Source organism: Amblyraja radiata, chromosome 7, assembly GCF_010909765.2.
Source record: "Amblyraja radiata isolate CabotCenter1 chromosome 7, sAmbRad1.1.pri, whole genome shotgun sequence".
In the NCBI taxonomy this organism is placed as follows: Eukaryota; Metazoa; Chordata; class Chondrichthyes; order Rajiformes; family Rajidae; genus Amblyraja; species Amblyraja radiata.
In genome coordinates this window covers 15,735,311-15,749,424 of record NC_045962.1, presented here as the reverse complement: position 1 = coordinate 15,749,424, position 14,114 = coordinate 15,735,311, and the positions used below count along the sequence as shown (strand labels likewise).

Below are 14,114 nucleotides of genomic sequence, written 5' to 3'. Positions count from 1 at the left end.
AGAGAGAGAGAGAGAGCGAGAAGAAGAGATAAGCGAGAGAGAGAGAGAGGAGAGCGAGAGAGAGAGAGAGAGAGACGAGAGAGAGAGAGTAGAGAGAGAGAGAGTAGGGAGAGAGAGAGAGAGACGAGAGAGAGAGAGAGGAGAGAGAGAGAGAGAGAGAGAGAGAGAGAGAGAGAGAGAGAGAGAGAGAGAGAGAGAGAGAGAGAGAGAGAGAGCGAGAGAGAGAGATAGATCGAGAGAGAGAGAGCGCTAGGAGCGAGAGAGATCGCTAGCGAGAGCGAGGCTACGCAGAGAAGAGAGAGATCTCTCTCTCATCTCTCTCTCCTCTCTCTCTCTCTCTATCTCTCTCTCTCTCTCTCTCTCTCTCTCTCTCTCTCTCTCTCTCTCTCTCTCTCTCTCTCTCTCCCATTTAATGTGCCCCCACATCAAATTCATGGCCTCATCATTTTTTGGATTAAATAATATTTGCTAATTTTGTTTCTACCTGACTATTTGGTGCAATCTTCATATGGTGTCCAGCTTTCTTTCAAGGAATTAACCACATGGCAATTTTTTGCATCACTTACAAACTTCCTAGCTGCACCTCCTAAAGTGAGGTATAAGTTTGATACGTATCACCAATAAGCAAGGGCCCTGGTACAGAGCTGTTAAACACAACAGGAAACAGCCTTACTTTCACTAGATTACACCATGGGCTAACCACATATATATTCCCTGTTATTTCCTAAAGAATGTTATTGAAACATTGCCGTTCTTTCATAAATCCACGCTGTTTGGCCTTTATTTATTTTCAGCTTTTTAAACAATTTATACGGGACTTTAGAACTTTAGAGCTGTTTCCAAACCTTTTCCCACAGAGATGTTCGAGTGCCTACCCTATAGTTACTTGGTCTGATCCTATCTCCAAAACAGTAACACATTTTTTCTTCCTATTTCCTTAGTTGATCCACAGAGTTGAGAAAGATTTGATTACACTCCAGGTCTGATAGTCAGTAATTTGATTTATTTTAACCTGCATGCCAACAACCTCGTCAGACTTGGCAATGTAATATCTTGAGCCCAATGGCAAGGACATCTGGAGACCAAATTCTGTAGAAGGAACCTATGCAATTGTGTACGTCCACACACTTACTCAAAAACTGCCCAAGCCCCTCTCTCCATCAAACTCAACCCCGCACTAAATTATCCCCTCCCTATTCTCGTCCCTCCTCTCACCCACGAGAAGATAAACAGTTTCATTCTCTAAGTGGATATTAGATGCCCCACAGCTTGATTATGAAGAGAGAAGCAAGGAAATTATCCATGGTTTGCAAAATCAATTTCACTAACATTTTATTTCCTACTAGTTACTCACAACATTTAATCATCCACCAAACAAGTCTGACAATTATGAGCTCGTATGAGGCTCAAGTCATGGTCTCAGAAATGTGATTGATACAGAATAAACAGAGAAAGGTGTCGCACAAGAACAGACCCCCTGGCCAACAATGCCTGTGCCAAACATAATGCCGAAGTGAACTAATCTCATCTGCCTACACATGATCCATACTCCTCCATTATCAATACATGCCTATCTAAAATCCTCTTAAATGCCACTAATGCATCAGCCCCCACCACCATCCTGGGCAGCATATTCCAGGCTCCCATCCCCTTTTGTCTATATGTCCTACAAAAACATCCTACATGGCTTCTTTAAACATTGGTAGACAAAAGTGCTGGAGAAACTCAGCGGGTGCAGCAGCATCTATGGAGCAAAGGAAATAGGCAACGTTTCGGGCTGAAACCCTTCTTCAGACTTCTTTAAACATTGCCCTGCCCATCTTAAAGCTATGATCTTTGGTCTTTGACATTTAATAAACAATGTCAATCTAAGCACTTGATCAAATTATCAATCATTAAAATTAAAAGTTGAGACACAGTATTGCAAGGCCATTTAAACTTTGAAGAGCAACACCTTTACTGGACACTAGTTAAGAATGGGTAAATTGCTGATTTTGTTGTCCTCATCTCCAACTCGCTGCCTTTAGCCCTGTTCAGGGCTGAAGAAGAATGAAACGTTACCTTCTATACAAAGTAGGTACCCATGAAACTTCAATTATATTTTTCAATCAAAAAAATTAATTTTTAATGTTGGTATGAAATGTTCATGATGAAAAAGTAAACAAAGACATTTTACCAAGTGTCTGAATTCTACCGAGAGACTCCCATTGACTGATTCTTCCATGTTCATTACTTTGGTGTTAGTGCCTAATATATTAAATTTGCGATATCTGTAAATAGAGAGCATAATTTCAATAATCTCAATACATTCCAACAATTTTAATTTTGAAAAAAAGTAATCATTTTTTTTGCATACCCTCTTGCTGTTAAACTTTCTCTGGAAAAAAAGTGAACAAGAAAAGGATTACTTAAGGTTCAAAGGTCAGTTTATTGTCACGTGTACCAATTAAGGTACAGTGAAACTCGAATTACCATACAGCCATACTAAACAAAAAGCAACAAGACACAACTGCATAAAAGTTAACATAAACATCCACCACAGCGGATTCCCCACGTTCCTCACTGTGATGGAAGCCAATAAAGTCTAATCTTCTTCCTCTTTATTCTCCCGCGGTCAGGGCAGTCGAACCATCCACAGTCGGGGCGATCAAAGCTCCTGCGGTTGGAGCTCCCAAAATCGGTCTCTAACTAGGGACCTCGAGCTACACAATGTTAAAGTCCACAGGCTACAAGGTTGGAGCTCCAAGGTCGTTACCTGACAGGGACTGCAAGCTCCACGATGGTAAGCCTGCTGGGTCCCGTGTTTGGAGCTCCCGAAGTCGGTCTCCAGCAAAGGCCGCCAGCTCCTCGATGTTAGGCCGCAGTACGGACGGAGATACGATACGGAAAAAAAGCGCATCTCCATCGAGGTAAGAGATTAAAAAAAGTTTCCCCCCACCCGCTCCCCCACATATAACCAGCTAAAGAACACGAAAACATACATTTAACACATACTACAAAAACAAAGAAGGAGGAACGAAACAGACTGTTGAAGTGGCGACCATTGCTGGCGCCACCCAGACATAATCAAAATATGATTCATTATATTAAAAATGTGTCTTTTATCTTACTTGTCGATTGTAGCTTTCACTTTTAGCTGATAATTCAGTTCGGGCAACTTCACCAAAAACCTAAGAGAAAAAAAAACTACCTTTATCTAATACCCATGTCACCAAGTACCGTACAGGCAATGCAGTCAAATATGGACTGTAGACATTATCAGTTAATTTCCAGACACCAAAGGTAGTTGAGGGCAGTTCATTGGCTATATTTGAGAGGGAGTTAGATGTGGCCCTTGTGGCTAAAGGGATCAGGTGGTATGGAGAGAATGCAGGTACAGGATACTGAGTTGGATTATCAGCCATGATCATATTGAATGGCGGTGCAGGCTTGAAGGGCCGAATGGCCTACTCCTGCACCTAATTTCTATGTTTGTATGTTACTATGTTTCGCAGATAGCAAAGTGATAATGGCCAGATAAATATTTTTACGCATATAGATGTTAAGGGATGAATATCAGTCAGTGCATCAAGAATATTCTTCTATTCTTTTTTAATATACTGTAAATGGATTGTACTTTCACCTTACTAGGTAGACGCAATAGTCACACACAGGTATCAGGTTATGCTCTGCATTACTAGCCCTAGACTTTAGAAACCAACACTCTCTTCTAAGCTCTGGGAAGAGGTGGACAGAGGAAAAGAAGTAGGATGCACCCACAGCATCCTTGGAAATGCAACGACCCAAGTGACTCCCAGGAATATTTAGCCCCTGGTAGCACATAGTGGAAGAGGAGCATTTGGGAGCCTTGAGAACTTAGAGACCATGAATCAGGAGTCAGCAGAACTCCTGTCCAAACAACTCACTCACCGCCCCATCGACCATCTCCAGCCCCATCTGGCCAAAGATCTGAGACTCCCAATTTGTGTCATGGGGCAGATGGGAAACAAACAATAAAACCCCCCAAAATGAAAGATAGTCATCCTCAATTCAAAGGAATGTCAGTAAATCTAGAAGATGTCACAGTATTCCAAGTGCACAGTGATAGAGAGGGGCTGGAATTTCCCCACTTACATAGAACTGCCTCAACATGTCCAGTGAGTTGAAATGTGACAATCGACACAAATATATTAGTGAGCGCAGCTTCCAATCTATACTTAAAGATGATGGGAATTTAAACATTACATGCAGTTCAAAGTGTACACCAGATATGGCAGCCAGACAGTAGCTGGCAGTGTGAGGCTACCAGATCCATGTTTTCACACAGAGAGGTGGGGGACCACCAGGGAGTGTAAATTAAGTGACCCTCACTGCGCCCACAAGACCATATGACATAGGAACAGAATGAGGCCATTAGGCCATCAAGTCTACTCCACCATTCAATAATGGCTGATCAATTTTCCCTCTCAACCTCATTCTCCAGCCTTCTCCCTGTAACCTTTGCGCCCTTACTAATCAAGAACTTATCAATCTCCGCCGTAAAGATACCCAATGTCTTGGCCTCTACAGCCATCTGTGGCAATGAATTCCACAGATTCACCACTCTGCTATATTCCTCCTCCACTCCATTTTGAAGGTACATCCTTTTATTCTGAGGATGTGCCCTCTGGTTCTAAACTCATCCATTTACTGGAAACATCCTTTGCATGTCCACTCTATCTTGGCCTTTCATTGTCCTCATACTCTGACTAGGGTAATATGAGAGCAGTGGTAGGAGTCCAAATCCTAGTGTTAATGCAGAAGTCTTAAATTCATCTTTGGTCATGATTATTAACCCAATCCAAAGGCAACGGCCATCGATTTAACTCACCTCCTGATATGTGATGGCTTTTAGAAATACATGTTGATGAGGAACCACAAAATGTGGCCAATACTATATTGGTTTAACACCAAGGAAAAAATCCATCCTGATTGTTTACTTAAAGACAAATGTCAACTCAATATTGTGTTACTTATCACAAAGAAGCTCACCTTAACTTGACAGTGAACTGCACTCCTGTTTTTAGGACCATTGCTCTCTGTGGATGGGTCGGCATGCAAGGCTGTCTCTCCACCACAAAAGAACTAAACATATTGGAAGTAAAAGACAGCTTATCATCTTTCTCAAGAATATTCACACTTGTTAAAAACAACTTAAGTCCCACTTGTGACTTGTTAATATTAAATATCAGATTTTGAAAAGTTCTTATATTTACATCCAATATTGTTTCTCTATAATTAAAAAGGATGATTTACTATGTCTAGAAAGGAACTGCAGATGCTGGTTAATACCCACGATAGACACAAAGTGCTGGAGTAACTCAATGGGTCAGGCAGCATCAGTCTGCGGAAGGGTCCCTATCTGAAACATCACCCATCCTTTTTCTCCAGAGATGCTGCCTGACCCGCTGAGTTACTCCAGCATTTTGTGCCTACCTTAGGATGATTTACTACCTGGAAACAGTTGATGCCCAGTTGGTTGATGGCAAGAAAGCCAACATCTGGGATGCTAGAAGTGTTGTTGATTTAGTGATTGGAAGAATTAGCCCTTGTCTTGAACACCATCTTGGAGAGTATGTGCATTTGCATATTGGACAAAGGTGGGATTGGGTGCCACTATGATTCCTTGTATTCCTCAAATAACTTGTTGATATTTAGTTATTTGGTCATTAATAAAGAATTGAAATGTTGCCAATGTACTGATGCATCTGGTGCTTAAGAACAACATAGAAGAGGAGAAAAGGGGGAATGCAATTTAGAACAAAATCCATTTGTACTGTGAATTTCATAAATCATTTCATTGAGCATAGTGATATGGTTATAAATCCTAATGGTCCTTTGAATCGTTTACCATCTTGTAGCCGAGTTATGATGCATTTATTTGAAGTGTCCCAAATCATTTGTATTTTTTCCAGTTTCATGTTTTCTCACATAAATGCAAGTTATGAAATGTCCATGTGCACTGCCAGTGGTGCTTTTGGCTAATCTATCGGGTCAGAAGCTAATTTAGTCATTTGGCTGCCCCTTTCCGAGGAAAGCGGAAAGGCTTCAGTATGTAATATTACTGGAAGGTACACAAAAATTCTGGAGAAACTCAGCGGGTGCAGCAGCATCTATGGAGCGAAGGAAATAGGCGACGTTTCGGGCCGAAACCCTTCTTCAGACTGATGGGGGGTGGGGGGGAGAAGGAAGGAAAAAGGGAGGAGGAGGAGTCCGAGGGCGGGGGGATGGGAGGAGACAGCTCGAGGGTTAAGGAAGGGGAGGAGACAGCAAGGGCTAGCAAAACTGGGAGAATTCAACGTTCAAGCCATCCGGACGCAAGCAACCCAGGCGGAATATGAGGTGCTGTTCCTCCAATTTCCGGTGTTGCTCACTCTGGCAATGGAGGAGACCCAGGACAGGGAGGTCGGATTGGGAATGGGAGGGGGAGTTGAAGTGCTGAGCCACCGGGAGTTCAGGTAGGTTATTGCGGACTGAGCGGACGTGTTCGGCGAATCGATCGCCCAACCTCCGCTTAGTCTCCCCGATGTAAATCAGCTGACATCTAGAGCAGCGGATGCAGTAGATGAGGTTGGAGGAGATACAGGTGAACCTTTGTCGCACCTGGAACGACTGCTTGGGTCCTTGAATGGAGTCGAGGGGGGAGGTGAAGGGACAGGTGTTGCATTTCTTGCGGTTGCAACGGAAAGTGCCCGGGGAGGGGGTGGTACGGGAGGGAAGGGAAGAATTGACAAGGGAGTTGCAGAGGGAGCGGTCTTTGCGGAAGGCAGACATAGGGGGAGATGGGAAGATGTGGCGAGTGGTGGGGTCACGTTGGAGGTGGCGGAAATGGCGGAGGATTATTTGTTGTATTTGCCGGCTGGTGGGGTGAAAGGTGAGGACTAGGGGGACTCTGCCCTTGTTGCGAGTGCGGGGATGGGGAGAGAGAGCAGTGTTACGGGGTATGGATGAGACCCTGGCGCGGGCCTCATCTATGGTGGCGGAGGGGAATCCCCGTTCCCTGAAGAACGAGGACATTTCCGATGCCCTGGTGTGGAACGTCTCATCCTGGGAGCAGATGCGGTGTAGGCGGAGGAATTGGGAGTAGGGGATGGAGTCTTTACAGGGGGCAGGGTGGGAAGACGTGTAGTCCAGATAGCCATGTGAGTCAGTTGGTTTGTAGTGTATGTCGGTCAGGAGTCTGTCCCCTGTGATGGAGATGGTGAGGTCAAGGAATGGTAGGGAAGTGTTGGAAATGGTCCAGGCGTATTGGAGTGCCAGATGGAAGTTGGTGGTAATATTACTGGGCCTGACCCAGTAGTACTTACAGATACAAAGTTGTGGAAAACTGACACCAGTACTTCTTTTCTTGTGGAAATCCAGGAGTGGCAATAGGAACATTCAGGTAAGTAATATAATTTTTATCCCTCCCCAGTCGAGGATGAATCAAAGTAAGAGGGTTATTTAGAAGCCGTTCAGAACCCTTATTAAGAATAAGGTGTAGGGCATTTAGAACTGAGATGAGGAAAAACGCTTTCACCCAAAGAGTTGTGAATCTGTGGAATTCTCTGCCACAGAAGGCAGTGGAGGCCAATTCACTGGATGTATTCAAGAGAGAGTTAGATATAGATTGATTATACCTTTAATAGTCCTTTACAGGAAATTACAGTGCCACGACAGCTTCAAGACAGACATAACACCACACATTTCCTCAAATAGCTTCCATACTTAACAAGTTAAAATACAAGTTAAAATACAAGTTAAAATACAATTAATTAAAAAAAGTGCAGTTATTTATGCGCATTATATAACCTTATAGCAGCTGGTAAACAGGACTTCCTATGTCTCTCAGTTTTGCACATTGGTGCAATCAGTCTCTGACTGAAGATGCTGCTCTTGATCACCTTCAGGGCATGGAGTGGGTGAGTGGGGTTGGTCATTATTGAACCCAGTTTGTTCAGAGTTCTGGCCTCTGCCACCTGCTGGACCGTTCGTTGCTCAGCCCCGACCACTGAGCCGGCCTTCCTGATCAGCTTGTCCAGTCTGTTTTTGTCCGCTATGCAGGCGCCATCTCCCCAACAGGCCACAGCAAAAAACAGAGCACTGGCCACCACTGAATGGTAGACACTGCACAGTAGGGGTTGGCAGATGTTAAATGACCTCAGCCTCCTTAAAAAATACAGTCGGCTTTGTCCCTTCCTGTACACCGCCTCCATATGACCCTTCCAGTCCAGCTCACTGTCAAGCTGCACACCAAGGTACCTGTGGTTAGCGACCACCTCCACCTCAGTGCCCTTAATGGTGATTGGTGTTGCTTGAGTCCTCCTCCTCCCCCTCCAGAAGTCCACAACTATCTCCTTGGTTTTTTTGGTGTTAAGATATAGCTCTTAGGGCTAACGGAATCAAGAGATATGGGGAGAAAACAGGAACGGGGTACTGATTTTGGATGATCAGCCATGATCATATTGAATGGCGGTGCTGGATCAAAGGGCCGAATGGCCTACTGCTGCTCATATTTTCTGTTTCTATGACTCAGAGGCCCATTTCATCAGTTCAGGAAACTCATATTTCCTGCCTGATATGCAGACTGTCGCCTATACCCAGTCATTTTCTCAGAATTTGTAACCTTAAGAAATTACACAGTAGAACCCGGAACTAAAATTTCTGAACGATACTAAAAGGTTGCTTTTTCCATTTTAATATATTTTCTTACCTTTTTATGAAACCGTAAATCAAAATGTTCACACTTTCCTCCAAATGAGGTCTTTGCAAAGGCATTGGATCTCCCTCGTAGGTCACTTTCTGCAGCAGTTCCTCCAGTTTTTTCAGCTGTTGTCTGACCTGAAATAGGCTCTCTGCGAACAATGTAAACCTAATTCAAAAGAATTGACAGCACTCATAGTACATCATGTTAACCAAACAAAGTACACAGAACCACAAAATATTCTGATGCTTGGTACTCTACCAGTTCTGCAGTTGGTCGAGACAAGTGTTGTGCGGACCTCCTATGCAGGCAATTTGCTGTCGGCGTTTCCAATCCGTTAGCTCTTCAAACAGTTGTCTGTTCATTAGAAAATCCATTTGGTTTAACAACTCAGTGATTTTTTGGAGAACCTCCTGCATCACACAAAGATTCAGCCATGAGTAGGAACCCAACATCCATTTTACACCGATATCTTCAGATGTACAATACTAGTCTATTTTAATTAAAAACTCATAAACTCCTACTAATATTTCAATTATGAAATCATAATCTGTAAGCATTTCCGTAAATGTGCTTAATACAATTGTACAAATTCATTAGAGATACAGTGTGGAAACAGGCCATTCGGCCCACCGAATCCATGCTGGCCATTCAGCATCGGTGCTGACCATCCCATACACCAGCACCATCTCACGCACTAGGGATAGTTTACAATTGAACTGAAGCCAATTAACCTACAAATTTGTATGTCTTTGGAGAGTGGGAGGAAACCGGAGCACCCGGAGAAAACACACACGCAGTCACAGGGAGAATGTACAAATTCCGTGCAGACAGCACCCGTAGTCAGGATCGAAACTGGGTCTTTGGTGCAGTAAGGAAGCAACTCTACCACTGCGCCACTGTACTGCCCATTTCCTTAAGTATTTAGATCTCAGTGAACTATCTTCTTCCATTCTTGCTGGATTTAAATTCAATGTTCTTTCAGCCCTTTTCAGAATCATAGTCATACAGCACGGAAACAGACCCTTCGGCCCAACTTGCCCAAGCCAACCAAGATGCCCTATCTATACTAGTCCCCGCCTGCCTGTGCTTGGCCCATATTCCTCTAAACCTTTCTATCCATGTACTTGTCCAAATGTATTTTTAATTTTGTTATAATACTTGCCTCTACTTACCCCCCCTGGCAGCTTGTTTCATGAACCCACTGCCCTCGGTGTGAAAGAGTTGCCCCTCAGGTTCCTATTAAATCTTTCCCCTCTCACCTCTCACCTATGTCCCTGTTAATGCACTGTTCAGGAATTCAGACATGTAAAGTTGCAGGCCATATTTCCTGCCTGCTTCAGCCACAGTGCTATCAACTTCATCTTCCATAATATTCACTAAAATATTCAAGTACATTCCAAATCCTTCCTCAGATTTTCATGGCTTGCCAAATAGATCGGATCCACAGTATTAAAAAAGTGTCTTCTGGACAGCACAGCCAGGATGAATAATTAAGCTTCACGGACAACATATTGTCAACATGTTCATGAGAAAATATATATATTTTCTCAAGAACGTGTAGACAATACGATGCCCATGACATATTCCCATCTCCTTCTGAAAGGCAGTGAAGTATACAACAAGCTAACAAGAACAGGTTCAATCCATTTCCTACTTGTGGCTCACCTATTGATTTAAACTCAAATGTTGCAGCCTGATATAAAGAATAGAATTATAACCAATCCAGACTGAGGTAGTTAATCTTCCCAGAATTACATTAATTTTTGTTAAACTATTTCCCATGTTGGAATTAAAACTGGACACATTTCTTGGTGCATTGATTCTTCCCGATTACATGATGTGGGGCAATTTAAATAGTTTGAATATGAATTTCCTGTGTGTAAGGTGAGGCCTTACACCCTACTCCTGTAAGGTGTCTCTATGAGATCATCTAGAAATATCCAAGATGATTGGAGATTTGGGGAAGTCCTAATGCAGCATCTCTCAAAAGGCTTGATAAAGCATCTACTGGACCTGTGGTACTTTACCTTTCGTTTATGATCCAGCTGATTCAGCATGCCTTGCAACCGGAAAACCTCTTCCTTCATATGAACACTGTTCCTATCACTTTGTTCTGAGAAGAGTAAACAGAAACAAAGTTAACCTCCTATGTAAATAAAAAGGGAGATATTGGTATCGGTTAAGTATCCACTATTGTCTGTCCATACCAATTAATTGGGCATATTCATTCTAAATTGGCAGATACCCATGTAACCAATTTAAGTGAAGAAGGGTCCTGATCCAAAATGGTGTCTGTCCATTCCCTCCACTGATCCCTCCGCTTTCTGAAGAAGGGTCTCGCCCCGAAACGTCACCCATTCCTTCTCTCCAGAGATACTGCCTGATCCACTAAGTTCCTCCAGTTTGTTTTGCTGAAGTGAAGATTTCTAGGTGGAGCTGCAGTGCCCATGGGTCGATCGGTGATGTGGATAGTGCAAATGTCCACAAAATATATTGACATTCATGTCTCTTGGACGGAAATTGAAAAGAGCCATTGGACAATCAAGGTTTGCAAAGGCCAGGCATGTCCTTTTTGCTGAATTCGTGCGAATAAAAAAGTAAAATCAAAAAGCTGGACATTTAAAATAAACCCAGAAAATTTTGGAAATGCTCAACAGGTCAGGAAACATCAGTGGAAAGAGAAAAAAATAGCACTCTGATGAAGGGACAATGGTCTGAAATGTAGATACTGCCTGACCTGTTGAGATTTTCCATTCTGTTTTATCTTCAAAGTGAAAAGATATTGGCTAGGTGACGTTCAGCCAGATTGCTGAATCACTTTATGGGACTCTTCTTCTTATGTAAAGCTATCAGAAATTTCTGTCTCCTCGGTTCCATGTTCTCCAGAATTGCTGCCCGACCCGCTGAGATACAGCACCTTGTGTCCATTTTTGTAAGCAGCATCTTTGAGAATCTTTGCTCAACTCATCCATCACAATAATATACTGTGTTCCCAGACTGAATTTGAGGATTATGTTTTTTTCTAATTATTTCTCAAATTCACACTGGGAATATATTATACACATACACAAACATATATATATATATGATTGTCTAAAATATATCTTTGTTTGAGAAAGACCATTCTTCTGAAACATTTTCCTCTCTCCAGGGATGCTGCCTGACCCTTGAATATTTTCTGTATTAAGACCACATGTAGGGATGTAGGGGGTAAGTGCCCCTATAACCTGCTCCACCATCAATAAGATCATGGCTGATCTAACTTCCCTTTAATCTATCTCTGTATTTTTTAGTTTAGTTTAGTTTAGTTTAGAGATACAGTGTGGAACCAGGACCTTCGGCCCACCGGGTCCACACCGACCAGCGATCGCTGCACGCTAACACTATCATACACATGCTAGGGACAATTTACAATTATACCATGCCAATTAGCCTACAAAAACTGTGTCTTTGGGGTGTGGGAGGAAACCGGAGATCCTGGAGAAAAGTCACGCAGGTCTTGGGGAGAACGTACAAACTCTGTACAGACAGCACCCGCAGCCAGGATTAAACACAGGTCTCTGGCACTTGTTAGGCAACAACTCTACCTCTGTGTCACTGTGCTGCCCTATTCTATCCCCACAACCTTTGGTTCCCTTGCAGATTTAAAAACCTTCCTTAGCTTTGTATACTTTCAATGATTTAGTCTTCATAGCTCTCTGGGGCATGGAATTTAAAAAAAAATCAACGGCCTTTGGGAGCAGAAAGTCTTCCTTATCTCAGTCTGAAATGGAATCCCTTATTTAAAACCGAGATGAGAAAAACTTTTTTCACACAGAGAGTGGTGAATCTCTGGAACTCTCTGCCACAGAGGGTAGTTGAGGCCAGTTCATTGGCTATATTTAAGAGGGAGTTAGATGTGGCCCTTGTGGCTAAGGGGATCAGAGGGTATGGAGAGAAGGCAGGTACGGGATATTGAGTTGGATGATCAGCCATGATCATATTGAATGGCGGTGCAGGCTCGAAGGGCCGAATGGCCTACTCCTGCACCTAATTTCTATGTTTCTATTTTAAACTCTGCCCTTCACATACTTTCCCCTGAAGGGAAACATCCACCCAACGTTTACCCTGTCGAGCCCCTCTGTGAGGCTTACATTTCAATTACATTTACGCTTTATATTTCAATTATTATAAAAAAATCCCTTCATACTTGGGATTATCCCAGTCAACCTCCATTGAAAAGCATTCAATGATAATATATATTTCATTAAAGAAAGGGGCCAAAACTGTACACAGCATTCCAGATGTTGCCACATCAGTGCTGTGTATAGTTGCAGGAAGACTTCCTGACTTTTACACTCCAAAACAGTTGAAATAAATGGTAGCGTTCCATTTGATTAACGGAATACCTACTGCACATGTACACTGGCTTTCCATACTTCATGTACAAGGACTCCCAAATCCCTTTTGTGCTGTAGCCTTCTGCAATTTTCCTCCAATTATGTAATAATCAGTTCTTCCATGTCAAAGTGAATAACTTCACGCTTTCCCAATTCACAATCCGTTTGCCAACGTTTTGCCCACTAACTGAAACCATCAACATCGAGTCTGAGGAAGGGTCTCGACCCGAAACGTCACCCATTCCTTCTCTAGGGGAGATGCCGCCTGTCCCGCATTTTGTGTCTATCTTCAGTTTAAACCAGCATCTACAGTTCCTTCCTCCATCATTCTGTTCTCTCCAGAATTGTTACATAGACTTCTCTGCATCATTTTCTACATTGAAAATTTCTGTCATTTTAAACAAATCTCCCGCTACTACATTTCCACCTTTTTACAGCTACAAAGAAAATGCTACGTAAATATAAAGATGAGTTCCAAATTTAGATGAGTTGAATTTAACTAGTTTCTCACCAATCCTGGTTTTCCAGCCAAATGGCTAGGAATTGACGGACCTCCATGGGAAAGGTATCATCATACAACTAGTCCACTTTTTCCAAGAGTTGTGTGTCTAATTGATGCTTCCTTCCTGCAAGTCATTCTTGTTCAGTATAAACTGTTTAGTCCCTGCACTCTTTCCTGTGGCAACCAACTGCCTACTGGTTGTCAATCTGAAAATTACCCTCTGTAAATTTGTCAGTGGTGGCCTCTCCTTCATGAACCATTGACTCTTCTTGATCAAATTAGGACTTTCCAAATGTTCCACTATTATCAACTTAATAACGGATATTAATAAAAGATGTTAGGCCATCTGGCCTAAAGTTGCCACATTTCACCTGCTGCCCTTTTTAAATAAGAGTATCACCTTGGCAGTTTTCCAGTCATTTGGTATCACTCAAGAATCTAAGGAAAATTGCAACCAATATATTCATTATTTCTCTGGACATTTCTTGGAGGATACCAGGTACAGTGGACTTATCAGTCTTTAGCCTCA

The 14,114-nt window shown here is 42.7% G+C and overlaps 1 protein-coding gene across 1 annotated transcript in view; it reads right to left on the bottom strand.

Moving 5' to 3' along the window:
- The window catches only part of stat4 (signal transducer and activator of transcription 4), a 106,165-nt gene that overhangs the window by 59,280 nt on the left and 32,771 nt on the right, over positions 1 to 14,114 (bottom strand). The window contains exons 7-13 of the mRNA XM_033023750.1: positions 10,732 to 10,817; positions 8,963 to 9,114; positions 8,711 to 8,869; positions 5,011 to 5,103; positions 3,111 to 3,170; positions 2,357 to 2,377; positions 2,177 to 2,270 (exon numbers count right to left, since the gene is read on the bottom strand). Coding sequence (XP_032879641.1) covers positions 2,177 to 2,270; positions 2,357 to 2,377; positions 3,111 to 3,170; positions 5,011 to 5,103; positions 8,711 to 8,869; positions 8,963 to 9,114; positions 10,732 to 10,817 — 665 coding nt within the window. The remainder of the gene's footprint in view (positions 1 to 2,176; positions 2,271 to 2,356; positions 2,378 to 3,110; positions 3,171 to 5,010; positions 5,104 to 8,710; positions 8,870 to 8,962; positions 9,115 to 10,731; positions 10,818 to 14,114) is intronic.